The 14,762-nt window shown below is 37.4% G+C and overlaps 1 protein-coding gene across 2 annotated transcripts in view; it reads left to right on the top strand.

Annotated features, from left to right (window-relative positions):
- UTRN (utrophin) overlaps positions 1-14,762 on the top strand; it is a 467,326-nt gene that overhangs the window by 363,673 nt on the left and 88,891 nt on the right. For both annotated transcript variants that reach the window (XM_036766848.1, XM_036766849.1), the window contains one exon: positions 9,124-9,198. In XM_036766848.1, coding sequence (XP_036622743.1) covers positions 9,124-9,198 — 75 coding nt within the window. The remainder of the gene's footprint in view (positions 1-9,123; positions 9,199-14,762) is intronic.

The following is a 14,762-nucleotide window of genomic DNA, read 5'->3' as shown; positions in this document are numbered from 1 at the left end:
GTGTTGTTAATCTAATTGTTGTACAAGGCACTTTCTTCTCTTCTACTCAGTCTACCTCTGTTAAACATAAAGGACTTTTATGTTGTGTATCCTGACTCTTCTCTTTAGCCAATGCCTACCAGGAAGAGTGCTGAGTATCGTACTCCTTGTGTGTAAACAGGATGTAAACAGGGTAAACAAGGGTGTTATAACACTATTTGTAGACTAACTCAGAGGGCCTTTGTGAGGACATAATAGTCACACCTACCATTACCTACCATTTATAGAATCCAGTAAGGTTTATGAAACATCCCTCACCATGTTGCACCTTAACCCCCGTGAGCTCTGTGGGGACAGGGACTGTCGCACACATATAGCAGGTGCTTAATAAATAATTGTTGACTAAAAAAAAAAAAATAAAAAAAAATTGTTGACTTCACTTGAACCCTGTCAAGTAGGTAGGAGAAGCATACATGTCTCCATTGTACAGATGAGAAAACTGAAACTGAAAACGTTTTAGCCACTTGCTCAGTGGTTATACAACAACAATTAAGTGTCAGAAAAGTAGTAAAGTAAATCAGACTCAACACTTTCTGGCCCCAAGTTCAGTCCTCTTTCTGCTTTACTAATATTACATCAGCTATACATAAGAGTATAACTAAGGGTAAGAATTAAGGGTATACTCCATAAAAAGTCTGACCTTTGAGATAATTTAGGCATGACAGTTATTACTCTAAAACTCTAAATGGACGTCAGTTCTTATTATTTCATATTATTCGTTCATTCTTTAAATAAAAACGTATTTCTTTGAAAATTCACTGAGAAAATGTAGAAGATGAATTCTGCTCCCAGATGACTTGATAATAAAATGTGACCTTGTTTAGATAGCTCTAAAGACAGTCAGTGACCTTGAGTGCTTACTACAAGCCAAGCATGGAATTAAGCACTGGAGATACAAAGAAAGGTTAAAAATAGTCTACTTGTACTCAGGAAACTCAGGTTTTAATGGGAGGGACAGTATGGCTGGAGAGGTACAAAATAACAGAGAATAGACATGCCTGTGTCTCCTCCTGCCTGAAAAAATCCTTACTTAATTCTTCTAGGCCCACCATCACCCTATATCTCTTCTGCCCTTTGTGGCTAAATTCCTTGAAAGGCCATCTATAATAGATGCCTCCAATTCTCTGTCAGCTCTTTACAGTCTGACTTTTGACCTCATAGTTCCACTGAAACTGCTCTCTCCAAAGTTTTTAATGATCTCTTAGTTTGCAAAATGTAATGGCCTTTTCCAGTCCTGATTCTCCTTGACCTCTCTGAAGCTTTTAACACTCTTCCTTGATTCTCTCTTTTTCCTGGGTTTCCAGGATGCCACCCTTTCCTGGCTCTCCTACTTATTAGCCTGCTTCTTCTCAGTCTTCTTCACTAAATCCTCATCCAGGTCACTTCTTCTAAGCATAGTGCCTCACAGGGTTCTATCCTGGGCCCTCTTCTTTTTTCCCCTTTATATTCTTTCACTTGATGATCTCATCAACTCCTACGGATTTAATTTTCATCTCTATGCTAAAGATTCTCAAGGATATCTATCATGCCCTGCCATTTCTTCTAACATATACTCTCACATCTCCACCATCCTTTCAGGCATCTCCAGCTGGATGTCCAGTAGACATTTTAAACTGAACATGTCCAAAATAAAACTCATCTTTCCTCCACACCCTTTCCCTCTCCTACCTTCCATACTACAGTGTAGGACAACAGCATCCTCTTAGTCCCTCTGGCTCACAACCTAGAAATCATCCTCAACTCCTCACTATCTCTCATCCCTCCCTCCCCCATAACCAATTTGTTGCCAAAGCCTACTGGTTTCCCTTTGTAATATCTCTGGAATACTCTTCTTTCTCTCCTCTGGCATTACCCCTTTTCTAGTACAGGCCCTTATCACCTTGCTATTAGACCAGGGGTGGGGAACCTGCCACCTCAAGGCCACATGTGGCCCTCTAGGTCCTCAAGTGCAGCCCTTTGACTGAATCCAAACTTCACAGAACAAATCTCAATTTGTGAAGTTTGTATTCAATCAATGGACTGCACTTGAGGACCTAGAGGGCCACATGTGCCTTTGAGGTGGCAGGTTCCCCAACCCTGTATTTGACTATTGCAATGGCCTGCTGCTTGGTCTGCCTGCCTCAGGGCTTTTCCCACTCCAATACATTCTCCATTCAGCCACTAAAGTGAGTTTCTTAAAGCGTAAATTCAACTGTACAATTCTCCCTCCACGGCTCACCCAAATAAACTCTAGGAGTTCCCCATAACCTCCAGTTTCAAATGCAAAATCTTCAGCTTGGCATTAAAAGCCCTTTATAACTTAGCCCCCTCCTACTTTTAAAGTCTTCTTACACCTTAATCTCTGCTATTTACTCTTCAATCCAGCGACATTGGCCTCATTGCTGTTCCATGAACAGGGCATGCTGTTTTGGCTCTGGCCGTCCCTCATGCCTGGAATATTCTCCCTCCCCTGTTCTAACTACTCATTCCCCTGGCTTCCTTTAAGTCCCAACTAAAATCCCACCTTCCATAGGAAACCTTTCCCCATTCTTCTAAATTCTGGTGCCTGTACTCCACTAATTATTTCTTCTTTATTCTGTATATTTCTGTTTGTTGTCCTCCCCATCGTCTGTCTCACCTCTTTTTGTATCCTCAGCATTTAGCACAATGCCTGGCACACAGTAGGAACTTAATAAATGTTTATTGCTTGATTAAGTGCAAACTAATCTCTTAAAGAGGAAAGTATTAGTAGCTGGGACACTAGACAAAATCCTCTTGAAGGTGGGATTTGAATTGAGTTTTGAAGAAAGCCAGCAAAGTAAAGAGGGAGGGAGGAAGAGGAAGAGCAAGTGCAGAGGATTTTATATTTGATTTTAGAGGTAATAGGGAACCACTGGGACTTACTGAATTGGGGTATGGGCAGACCTGTTCTTTTAGAGAAGTCACTTTGTCAACCAAGTGGAAGATGGATTCAAGTGAAAAGAAACTTTAGGCGAAGAGACCTTTTGGCAGGCTACTCTACTAAGGATAGAAGTGACAAAGGCATTTACTAGGGTGTGCATGCATGTGTGTGCGTGCGTGTGTGTGTACACACACACACACACACACACTCTTACCCTTACCCTTTATAAAAAGAGGTGCCCCAGGCGAAGGTAGAAATGACAGGATTTGACAATAAACTGAAATGTGTGGCATCATTGAATTAAAGAATTAAGGATGATACTTAGATTTACTGACTAGCACAGTGGTGGTTAAGATGGACAGAAGAGGGGAAGATTTTTAAACAATCCAGTGAAATGAAAAAGAGTAACTAACATTGGATAAGAAAAACAAAACACACAATACATTGCCTTGAAGAAAAGAAAATGAAATCAGACTAAAAATAAGAGTCTAGAAAAAAATTAATAAGCATCAAGGGAATAAAAAAACTCAAAATAAAAAAATGGGAATTGTAATCATCCTGTCAGACAAAGCTATAAGAAACACTCCAAAAATTACGAATGATAAACAAGAAAATTATATTATGTTGAAAGGATCCATAGACTGCAAACCAATATCAACATTAAAATTATATGATCCAAATGCCTTAGCATTTAAATTCATGAAGAATACATTAAGTGAAATGCAAGAAGATATTGCAGTAACATCATGGTGACAGGAGATTTCATTGTTCCTTTTCTCAATTTTGGACAAGTTAACAGACAGATAAACGAATCAGAAAATACCGAATGAACAAGTTTGGGGGGGAAATAGAGCTAAAAGAATAATGGCATCTTTAAAATGAAACTGAAAAAGAATATATGAATTTCTCAGCACAACATGGAATTTTTACCAAATTTGGCTGTGTAATGAGGAACAGAGACTTTGCAAACAAATATAAAAGGCAAAAATAGTAAGCGCATCCTGTATAGATGATAATACAATAAAAATAGTAATCATTTCAGGAAGCACAAGCAAAAAACATAGATCCAAATGGAGACTTAAGAATGAAATCTTAAGTATTGAATGGGTCATTTGGTCACTAAGCAGTTATTAAGTGCCTACTACTGCTCAACTCAGTGCTAAATATTGGGGATACAAAGAAAAGCAAAAGACAATCCTTTCCATTAAGGATCTTACAATCTGATAGGTCAAAAAATAAGTCATAGAAATATAGAAATTAGTAATTTAAAAAAAATTATGATGAAAAAACATGCCAAAATTTCTAGCATGCAGAAAAAGCAGTCCCTAGGAGAAAAATAATATCCTTAAAACATACATTAATAAAGTGGAAAAAAAAGAATATTAATGACCTGAATATGCATTTTTAAAATTAGCCAACAAATAAACCTAAGTAATCTTAAAAGTGGGGATATTAAAAATTAGAAGAATACATTAAGCTAGAAATCTTGAAAATCTACAAAAATGATAAGTAAAATATAAAAGGTGTGTCTTTGAGGAAAAAGATAATGAAATTGATAAAGCTTTAACCAATCTAATTAAAAAGAAGGCAGAAAATCAGAGCAATAAAATAGCAAATGAGCAAGGTGAAATCATAACAAAACCAGAATCAACAAAATAATCAGAAGATATTATGCACAGTTATATGCTAATAAAACTGAGAACATGAAAGGAATAGAAGATAACCTTCAAAAAATGTAAAATACCCCAAGTAACTGATAACCAATGTAAAGCCCTTCATCTCAGAAAAGGAAATAAAACTAATTCTAAGAGAACTATTGAAGGAAGAACTCTTGGTCCTGATGGATACAGGGGAGAATTCTGTTAAACTTACAAGAATGATTAGAACCCATGCTACAAAAATTACTCCCCCAAACCAACAAAGTAAGCTCCCTACTAGATCCTTTTTATGTGACAAATATAGTCTTAATAACTGAAGCAGGGAGGGAGAGAACACAAAAGGAAACATAGACAGATACCATTAATGAATATCAATTCAAAAACTTTCAATAAAATCCCATCAAACTTACTATAGCAATTGGTTCAAAAACTCACTCATTATGACCAAATTGTATTTGTATCAGGTGTGCAATGATCAACATTAGGAAAGTTAAGCATAATTAATCATATTAACAGCAAAAACTTCCAAAACCATGTAACTGTCTCAATAAATGTAAAAAAAATGACAAAGTTTAATGCACATTTATGCTCAAAACTCCTACAAAGCATAGTCATAGAGGTATCTCTTTATATTAAAAAATCTTTGTAGAAATTATAATATGTGACAGTGCACGATATTAAAAAAAAGAGTAAAGAAATGATGATGACAAATTCCAAGACTGGATGACTAGGAAGATAGCTGCATCCTCTGTAGTAATAGAAAAATTTTGGGGGGGGGGGATTCTGATTTGGATATATTGAGCTTGAGATGCCAAAGAAATCTAGATTTTGAGGTGTGCCCCCCCCCCAAATCACCAGCTAGTGATTTAAGAAAATTAACTATCTAAAACCAAGAGTAAGTATCATACATGATAGAGATAGACCAGGATCTTTTCTAGTAAATATGGATATAAAAGAAGGCCCACTCCTACTACTATTATTTAATATAATTCTGGAAATGCTAAATGACAATAAGATAATAGAGAAAATATTGGAGTTATAAAGAGAGGAGAAAAGGAGACAAAACTGTCCCTTTTGTTGATGATGGTTTACTTGGAAAATCCTAGGGAATCGGCAAAGATAGTAATTAAGACAATTAGCTGGAACAATGTTACAGGCTACAAAATAAACCCTCAAAATTTAACTGTATTTCTCTATAATAATAATAAAACCCAAGAAACCACAATAGAAAGGGAAATGCCATTCCACACAACTACAAAATGCATACAGCATCTGGGAGTCAATTGACTGAAGCATACAAAAGACTTGTAGAGGTTCAGTTACAAAGTTCTCCTTAATGAAATAAAGGACAGCTTAAAAAGCTGTAGAGAATGAACCCCAGGAGGATATGTTGCTGAGTGATCATGGTAGGAGGAAAGTATGTAAGTTGCATTGGGGAACAAGAACTATTCTAAGTGTAGTAAGTGAGTCGTGGAGTGTGAGTGTGAAAGTGCAGCCAATACTAGAATGAGTGTCCTGGGATGTACTTTTTAGGAGAGAGCCAGACCTTAGTGATTGCTACATGATGGATGGAAGTAGAGAAATGAAAAGGTTTTGGATGAAAGGAAATTTTCCATTATGGAGGCTTACACTGAAAGAAGCCCAGTGGAAGGGGAAATGAAATCTGTAGTGGGACATTATAGGGATAGAGTTGAAGTAAATGGGATTAAGGGAGTTAAAAAAAAAAAAAGAAATGGAGCCCCAGTCATTCAGCAATTATTTATCCCACATCCATTTTGTTCAGAAACATTTTTTCCCTAAGTGCTACAGTAGATATTAGGATAGTCTATATGCATTTCCTACTTCTAGGTATCTCACAATCTTAAGAGGGATGTAAGACAAATATATAAGACAATATACGTCATATATATGACAATTATATTATATATAAGACAATCTTATATAAGATAATATGATACAAATTAGAACCCCATAAAAAAGATGACCAAATTCAACACATGCTAATAAAACTCACATTTACATAGCCCCTTAAAATTTACAAATCTTCCCAACAGTCTTGTTAAGGTATATATTCAGATGGTTGTAATGCATCTAAGTCTAGTGGTCTTTCTACTCTACAGAGCTCGGGGTGTTTGAGAGGAGATAGTGTATAACTTGGAAGGATCAGAGACATCTTCATGGAGAAGGTAGCTTTCAAAGACAGATTGAAAGAACTGATAAAATTTACAGAGATGAAGATGAAAGTATTCCATTTGGTGGGAATTTTATGAACTGTAATGCAGAGGCAAGAAATTTTGTCTAGGAAATATGACTAGTTTTCCTTGTAGGATAGATGAGGACCCAGGGAGCAGAGTGCTTTGATTGCCACTCTGAGAAGCCTTTCAAGCCCTGATATGTCTTCTACGCTGTAGTCTTGAATCATCAGCTGCTTTTTGGACACCTCAAAATGGATTTCCCTTTGGCATCTCAAGCTCAACATATCCAAATCAGAATTTAACATCTTTCCCTGCAACCTATCCCTTCTTCCCATGGATAGAGTAACAGGCCTGGAGTCAGGAAGATCTGAGTTCAAATGTGAACTCAGATACTTACTAGCTACATTACCCTGGACAAGTCACTTAACCTTGTTTGCCTCAATCCCAATATCTTTGCCGAGAAAACTCCAAATGGGGTCACAGTCAGATGTCACTGAGCAATAACAACATAGAAGGTGCAGCTACCTTCCTAGTCACCGAGTCCTGTAATCTGTCATCATCCTCTCTTTACTGTCGCTCATCTTTCTCATACAGTGAACCTGACACATGTCATAATTTCCACCTTCATAAGATCTCTCGTATTTGTCCCTTTCTCTCTACTTGAAGTCACCACCATAGTTTAGATCCTGGTCACCTCTCCCTTGGACTATTTCAATAGCTTCCTAGTTGATTTCCTTACATCAAGTTTCTTCTCACTCTAATCCATCCTTTGCTCAGGTGCCAAGAACAGGATGTTCATGTGAGTAATCCTGACCTCTCCCCTCCATCTCAGTAAACTCCAGTGGCTTCCTATTATGTCTAAAATCAAATGTAAAGTCTTTAACATTTAAAGGTCTTCATAACCTAGATTGTCCTGGCCTTTCCAATCTTCTCATATTTCCTAATCTTCCACATTTCATACCATCCACTGACACTTGACTTCATGCTCTTCCCTTCTTTTGCCTGTCTTTGTATCTCCAGTATTTGGGCATGGTACCTGGCACGCTGCAAGTGCTTAATGAATGCTTGTTGTTTGATCCAGGCATTGATTTAGTTCAATAAGCAAAGAGAAATTAAAAAAGAAAATTTTTGAACAAGGTAGTGACATCATTAGAGAAAGGTTTCAGAAAGTTTAATTTAGCAGCATTTTGTAGAATGGCCTAGAAAGGAGAGTGATAGTAGTAGATAATAATCAGACCACTCTTGGGAGAAGTTCAGAAAAGGGGTAGCAAGTTGCAGAACTAAGTTAATAGCTGGCAAGCTAAGGAAAAAAGGCAGAAAGTTTTCCATTGTCTAGGTGAGTGAACAAGGTGATCGATAGTAGATTTGACTATGCTTTGGAAAGCCATCACTGGAGCAGGAAGAATGTCTCTGGGACCCAGCTGTGAACAGCAGGAAGTGGGGCTGCAAATTTGACTCCAAGTTCACTAATCTTTCCACACCTTTTCATCTAATCAAGAATACAAAGTACTGCATTCCTTATCTCTGAACCCTTCCTTTTTTGGCTGGATAGAAATGATATAATAATAATTATTGATAAAGAAAGTCACAATGACTAGACAGCTGGCCTTGGAATTAGGATGACCTCAGTTCAAGTGATATAGGCTTTGTGATGCCCACCCCCACCCCTTCACCCCGTCCTCAGCAAGTACAGAACCGTTCAGTATCCCAGCTGAAGAGTGGAATGTGCCTATCATTACTGTTTTTCCTCACTCATACCCACGATGAAATTCAGGTCCAAAATAATAATGATAGCTGAATTTATAAGATACTGCAAGACTCCCAAAGTACTTTATGGTAATACTAAAATGTATATTGTATTTCTAAGTTTTGCAAAATTCTTCCCATTATTTCATTTGATTCTCATGATAACCTTGGAAGGTAGGTGCTCTTTTTACCCACATTCTACATATGAGAAAACTCTGGCTCATGAATATAGCTAATTAACGTCTGAGATAGGATTTGAACCCAGATTCTCACAATTGCAAAGTTAGCTTTATCCACTCTGGTCATCTTCGTAGCTTTTGTGTGTATTTCTGCTTATAAAGTTTTTTTTTAATAACAACACAATATCTCATGGCTATTTTGAATGATTTTTTAAAGTAAGTGTTGTAAACTTGGGTCATAATTTTATTTTTGGTTTTTTTGTTCTCCCAGTGCTAGATGCATGTTACTTATTAGAAACTTAGGGTGTCGTGTGCACTGTTTCAACTTCATCTTGAAACTAGTCGACTATTCAAATATAGTCTTGGTGTTTGCCAAATAACAATTTTTCAAAAACAGTTTCTGTTTTTTGTTTTTGCTATTTCAGGTGACTTCAACAATATACGCTTCTCTGCCTACCGTACAGGCTTTAAAATCCGAAGATTACAGAAAGCCTTATGCTGTAAGTTATTCTTCAAAGTTCACCACTCTTACTCATTGGTTTTTTTTTTTAATATTGGGCTAAATATCTAAAGAAGTGAATCCATAGACTTAGTCTGATACTTAAAGCCTCCTGCACATCAAAGTTTGCTTATGTCCCTGCAGTTTGTATTGTTTGCCTCATTAATTATGATGGGAATTGCTTATGAAACATGTCAGCATACGAAGTAGCTATACTTCTCATTCCCATTTGTCGAACAAACAAGCCATAACACAGAGAAGCAGTATAAAAACTTTTTTCAGATATTACGCTTCAGTACAATTTAAAAGGATTCCATTAAAGAATAAGAGTATGGTGGGCCATTGCCTTTTTAGTACTAAGTAATCATTTAAAAGTCTGAGGAACAGTGTGAAATTAGGACCGTTTACATATTTGAACTAAATTGAGATACCCTTTTCATTCAACCACCGGCACTTGAATAACACCAGATAATAGAAACTTTAGAAACCACTTCCATTGCCTGTCATAGAACTGATGGCTTAGAAAAGTGTTACATTGAAGTACTTCTTGAGACTTCTGAAAAATGACTCTTATTAATACTTGCCCAGCACAGGATTTATTGTGGTAGCAATTTTATCCAAAACAGAGATTCTTCCTCTGAAACACTTGGGAGTTTGTCTCTCTTTGTATTCCCCAGTGTGTAGTACAATAGCTGAAATATACAGGGTGTCTCTAAAGTCCGGACACATAAGAAAATTGATGGCAATGTGGAGTTATTGCATTGAGTTCATGTGAATCTTGCAAAGTGCATCAACCTTTGCATTACGAATGATGGAAATCACATTGAAGATGTTATTTGTTAATATTCCAGTTAAACAAAATGTGGTTGAAAATTTCATTCATTTCATTTCTTGAAAATATTCATTTTTGCCTGTGTGTCCAGACTTTAGGAACAGCCTATAGTAAGCACTTAATAAATGCTTCTTGATTATTGATTTGGCATCTGATTGACTAAATGTAAAGTGTATCATATACTCTATTTTTCCAATTGTTGTCATCCTGTTTACAGAAAGAATTTGTAGGATCAGCCAAATAGGTTAATAGGAAACAAGGTTTGGTTGTATGCTCAAGAAAAGAGCAGTGCTTGAAGAACTCCCAAAGCACTCTTGCTTGCTTCTTTTCTGCATGTATTATTGTTGGTGTAGATAAAGGCAATTGAAGGTAGTTTCTAAAAGTGCCCTTAGAAAATAATATGAGCAGAAAAAAAATGATTCTCAGAATCTAAGAGAAATTAGAAACAATAAGAAAGGAAGAATATTGTCGAAGAGCTTGAGAGAACAGTGTGGAAGAGTTTGGAGGAAGCGATGTGAGAAAGCTTTGGGAAAATGTAAAAGCTTAATTCTTATGTAGAAAAGAATGTTTTTAGAATTGCAGACTTCAAAGGAAAATTAAAGGATAAAGTGATTATCCCTTCTACCACATTTTCAATGGAAAAAAGAGTTAATTTTCAGGTTACAATAGTTGGGGAATTTGGATATTCCCCCAGACCCTGCTAGTATGGGCTGTAACTGATCAAGGTCCATTGTGCTGATTGAATCACCTTCTCCACTCACCACCAGCCAGTTAGAAAAAGGGGACCAGCAGAGAAGTTACTGTGTAAGCAAAGGTTAGGAACTTAATGTACACAAACCAAGATCAAGAACCAGGCAGACATATGAAAAAGCTGGCAGTCCAGTGGCAGGAAGTGATGTCTGAAGCATGTATGTTGTTAAAACTGGCAATCACAAGGTCTCTGAGGAGGTCTAGCAATATTCTAGCTCTAGGGTTTATGCTGTAAGACTTTGATGCAGGATGAGAAAAATAAGGGTTCAAACTAGACACAAGAATGATTTCAACTGGTCTCACTGTCTGACTTCATGGGTCCATGAGCCAGATTCCCTCTAATTCCCTTCATTTGGACAGCTGCCATCACCATACCATTTACATTAGCTTCCTTGGAAGCTCCATGCCAGTGGACAACAAAAACATCACAAACTCATGAATTACTGGCACAAAAAAAAACCCCTCATGCCTTTGCTAGTGCTTAGGAATGTTGAGCCACAAGAGCAAAGGAGATGTTGCTCTGTTACATATAGAAGGAATCTTCAGGCTGTCTTCTTTGGGTTAGTAGTGACAGCAGCTTTTTTTCAAGAGGCTCAGCTGCCTGTCCAGTACACAGCTGGCAAGTCTGTAACAGTCTCCTAAGATTTTATGAGCTATAAAATGAGAACAAATGACTCAGCCCCAAAGTCTGTTTTGGCAGTAACTGCTTCACATGGTCTAAATTCACAGTCCAAGTTTCCAGTGAGGCCTCAGAATGGATAGATAGAAAATATTAAAAGTCTTATCTTTTTCTGTACTCTAATGACCTTTAATGACAGGACTTATTCCTTCAATTCACCTCTTTTAAAAATAAGATTTTTTTTTAGTACCTCTTGTAAAGGAAGTGAAGTGAATGCAATTTCACCAACACATTTATTTTAGAAAAAAATATCAGGAGGTGTTTGCCTAGAATGTTTCTGGGAGCTTACAAAACTCTTAAGTACCTCATGTAGTTGCCGTCTTCTCCCTTTCCCAATTATCCCCTTTATCTCTACATTCCAGCTTTGTCCCATGCTCTGGTCAAATAAACATTTATCCATGTGAACCTTCCAAGCTTTTGTATTCATGTGGAATGCCTTCTAAGAGCCTATATTCCATCCTTAAGTTAAATCCTCATCCTTTTTTTCCCCTTTTCATCCGTGGAGCATTTGATGCTATTAACTACCCATTCTTCTGAGTTCACTTTCCATCCTAGCTATCCACATCATAATCCTTTCCCGGCTCCTCTCCTATCCCTCTGATTGTTCCATCTCTATCTTCTTTCTGATCTCCCAGGAGTGGTATTTCCTGCAGTTCTGTGTTCCTTTACTCTCTCAACCTTCTCTACTTTGGAAATCTGTTGAATCTTGGATTCAGCTATCACATCTGTGCAAATGACTTTCAGAACTATAGTTCACATTGCAACCTCTTTTCTGAGCTAGACCCACCCTTCCAACTGACTTCTGTTAAATATATACATAGCACCTTATCTCCACTCTTACTGCTACCACCCTAGCTAAGAAAGACTCTTATCTACTCTTTCCTGTACTGTTGTCATAGCCTCCTAACCAATCTTCCTGCTTCTAGTCTCATCCAGTTGCCAATCCAGCCCATGCACACAGCTTAACCGATTATTGTTCTTAAAACAGAGATCTGATCATATTATTTCCCTATGCAGAAATACTCAGTGGTGCTTTCAGCCTCACATAATAGACTTACTAGACAGACATAATGACAAACCCTCTGTAACCTTGATCCCCCTTCCTATCCTGGCTTCTTTATTGTTACACTGCTTCCGCTGTAGTCAGACTGACCCACTGCTAGTTGTCTTCTGTGTACAAAATTCTTTCTTCTACCTTGCAGAAGAAGGTTCTTTTCTGTCTGCAATGCACTTGCTTGTCATTTTTGTCTCCCAGAAATCTCCAGCTTCCTTTAAAGTACTCTGATACCACCTCTTGAGGAGACGTGGTAGAGTGAAGAGGGCACTGGATTTGGAGCCTTGAAAGACTTGGAATCAAGTCTTTCCTCACGTGTTTATTTGACTGTGAGCCTGGCCAGGTCATTCATCTTTTCTGGGTCTCAGTTTCCTCATCAATAAGACCAGACTCATGGCATTTTAATATGCTTCTCTATCTCCGAATCTATAATTCTCTTATCCTACTTATGGCCTCTGCAGAGTCCCCTGTAGGACTCTGTCCTTCCTGAAATTACTTTGTATATCTTTGTCTATGTATATCTTATATCTCCCCAATAGAATATAATTTTATTGAGGGAAGAAACTTTAGTTTCTGTCTTTATATCTCCAACTCCTAGCATAGACATTTAATAAATATTAATTTATTGGATGGATGGATGGATGGATGGATGGATGGATGGATGGACGGACGGATGGATGGATGATATACTGGCATCTCAAACTCACTGTTTCAAAAATGGAGTCATTATTTTCCCACTAAACCTGTTTCCTTCTGACTTCAATATTTCCCAGTTGCCTAATCATTTATTTCCATCGTTTAAAATTTTGGTAATAACTTTGACCCTTCTCTTGTCCTCATCTCATATCAAGGCATTTACAGTACCCTACGATTCTATCTCTCAGATTTCACCCCAGCCCTATCATATTGCCACCACTCTAATACTAACCCTCATTTTCACAATCCTGGACTACTACAACAGCTTCTCCTCTCTACCACCCAATCCATCTTTCATACGACTGCTGGATTGATCTTTATGCACAGGGCCTGTTACATCACTTTTTTACTCAGAAATATATTGATCATTGAGTAGAGTTCAAACTCCTTTGCCTGGCATTCATCCTTCTCCACAATCTGGTAGCACTTTCCCTCTCTGTAAGCTTACTGATCCATTCAAACCGGCCCACGTCCTTTGAGGATGCCTTGAGCTTACCTACTTGTGTACTTTCACTCATCCGTTCCCTGTGCCTCAGATGTCTTTCTTTTTTTTCCCTCTTTGTCGGTTGAATCCCTATACATTCTTTAAAGCCTAACTAAAAACTATAAACCCTTCCACAAAACCTTCCTTGATTCTCTAATCAGTAACAGCTGTTTCCCCGCTCCTGTAACAAAAACCACTTTGTTTTTCGCCTCTTTGGTGTGCTTATGGATTACTTGTAGCATATGAGTTGTGGTAGAATTATCTGTGCACGTCATATCCCCTGCTAAGCTTATGTAATCATAAATTCCATAAGGGTAGAGACACTGTTTCTTACCTAAACTTTTTGATTCCTACAACTTAGCTCAATACTTTTTATACAATAGTTACTTAACAAATACTTATAACAGAAACTCATCTTCTCGTAGAAGCTTCCCCAGGCCAAGTTCACCTTGCTCCAGTTATCGTCCAAGCCCCTTTGCTAATGATACTTATTTGTAACTCCTTCTGACTTTGTGCAGTCTTTATATATAAATCAGATTTGTTAGTATAATTTTATTGGAGGTTAGTTAGGTTAGGTATTCATTATAAGTTACCTTAGGGCCAAGATTACCTCTTGCTTCTTATGTAAATCTCCAAAGCACCTAGAGTGGTGCTCCAAGATACACTTGAAGTGCTGATGATGTGCAATCCTGAATTGACCAAATGCTTTCTAAATATGCTTCCAGAATTTCTTCATTAAAGCTTGAAGATGTAATGGCTTCTTATATTTGGTTGCTAAAATACAGACTGACTATACTATTTTTAAATACTTCATTCAGCACGCACTTATTTCTGCAGCCTCTATATGCCAGACATTGTGCTTCATGTTGGGGATACAATGAAAAAAATAAAAGACTATCTAATAATACCTTGTACTTACATAGCCTTATAAGGTTTGCAAAGTGCTCCGCATTTATTATCTCACTGCATAATATGCTCAAGGAGTCTCTGTACTACTTCAAAGATAACATATGTACACAAATAAGCACAAGATACTTCAACAATTACATTTAAGGTAAATTCACTGCAGG

Source organism: Trichosurus vulpecula, chromosome 7 (genome assembly GCF_011100635.1).
Source record: "Trichosurus vulpecula isolate mTriVul1 chromosome 7, mTriVul1.pri, whole genome shotgun sequence".
NCBI classification, from domain to species: Eukaryota; Metazoa; Chordata; class Mammalia; order Diprotodontia; family Phalangeridae; genus Trichosurus; species Trichosurus vulpecula.
The sequence above is the reverse complement of the archived record's forward strand: the minus strand, read 5'-3'. Positions and strand labels throughout refer to the sequence as shown.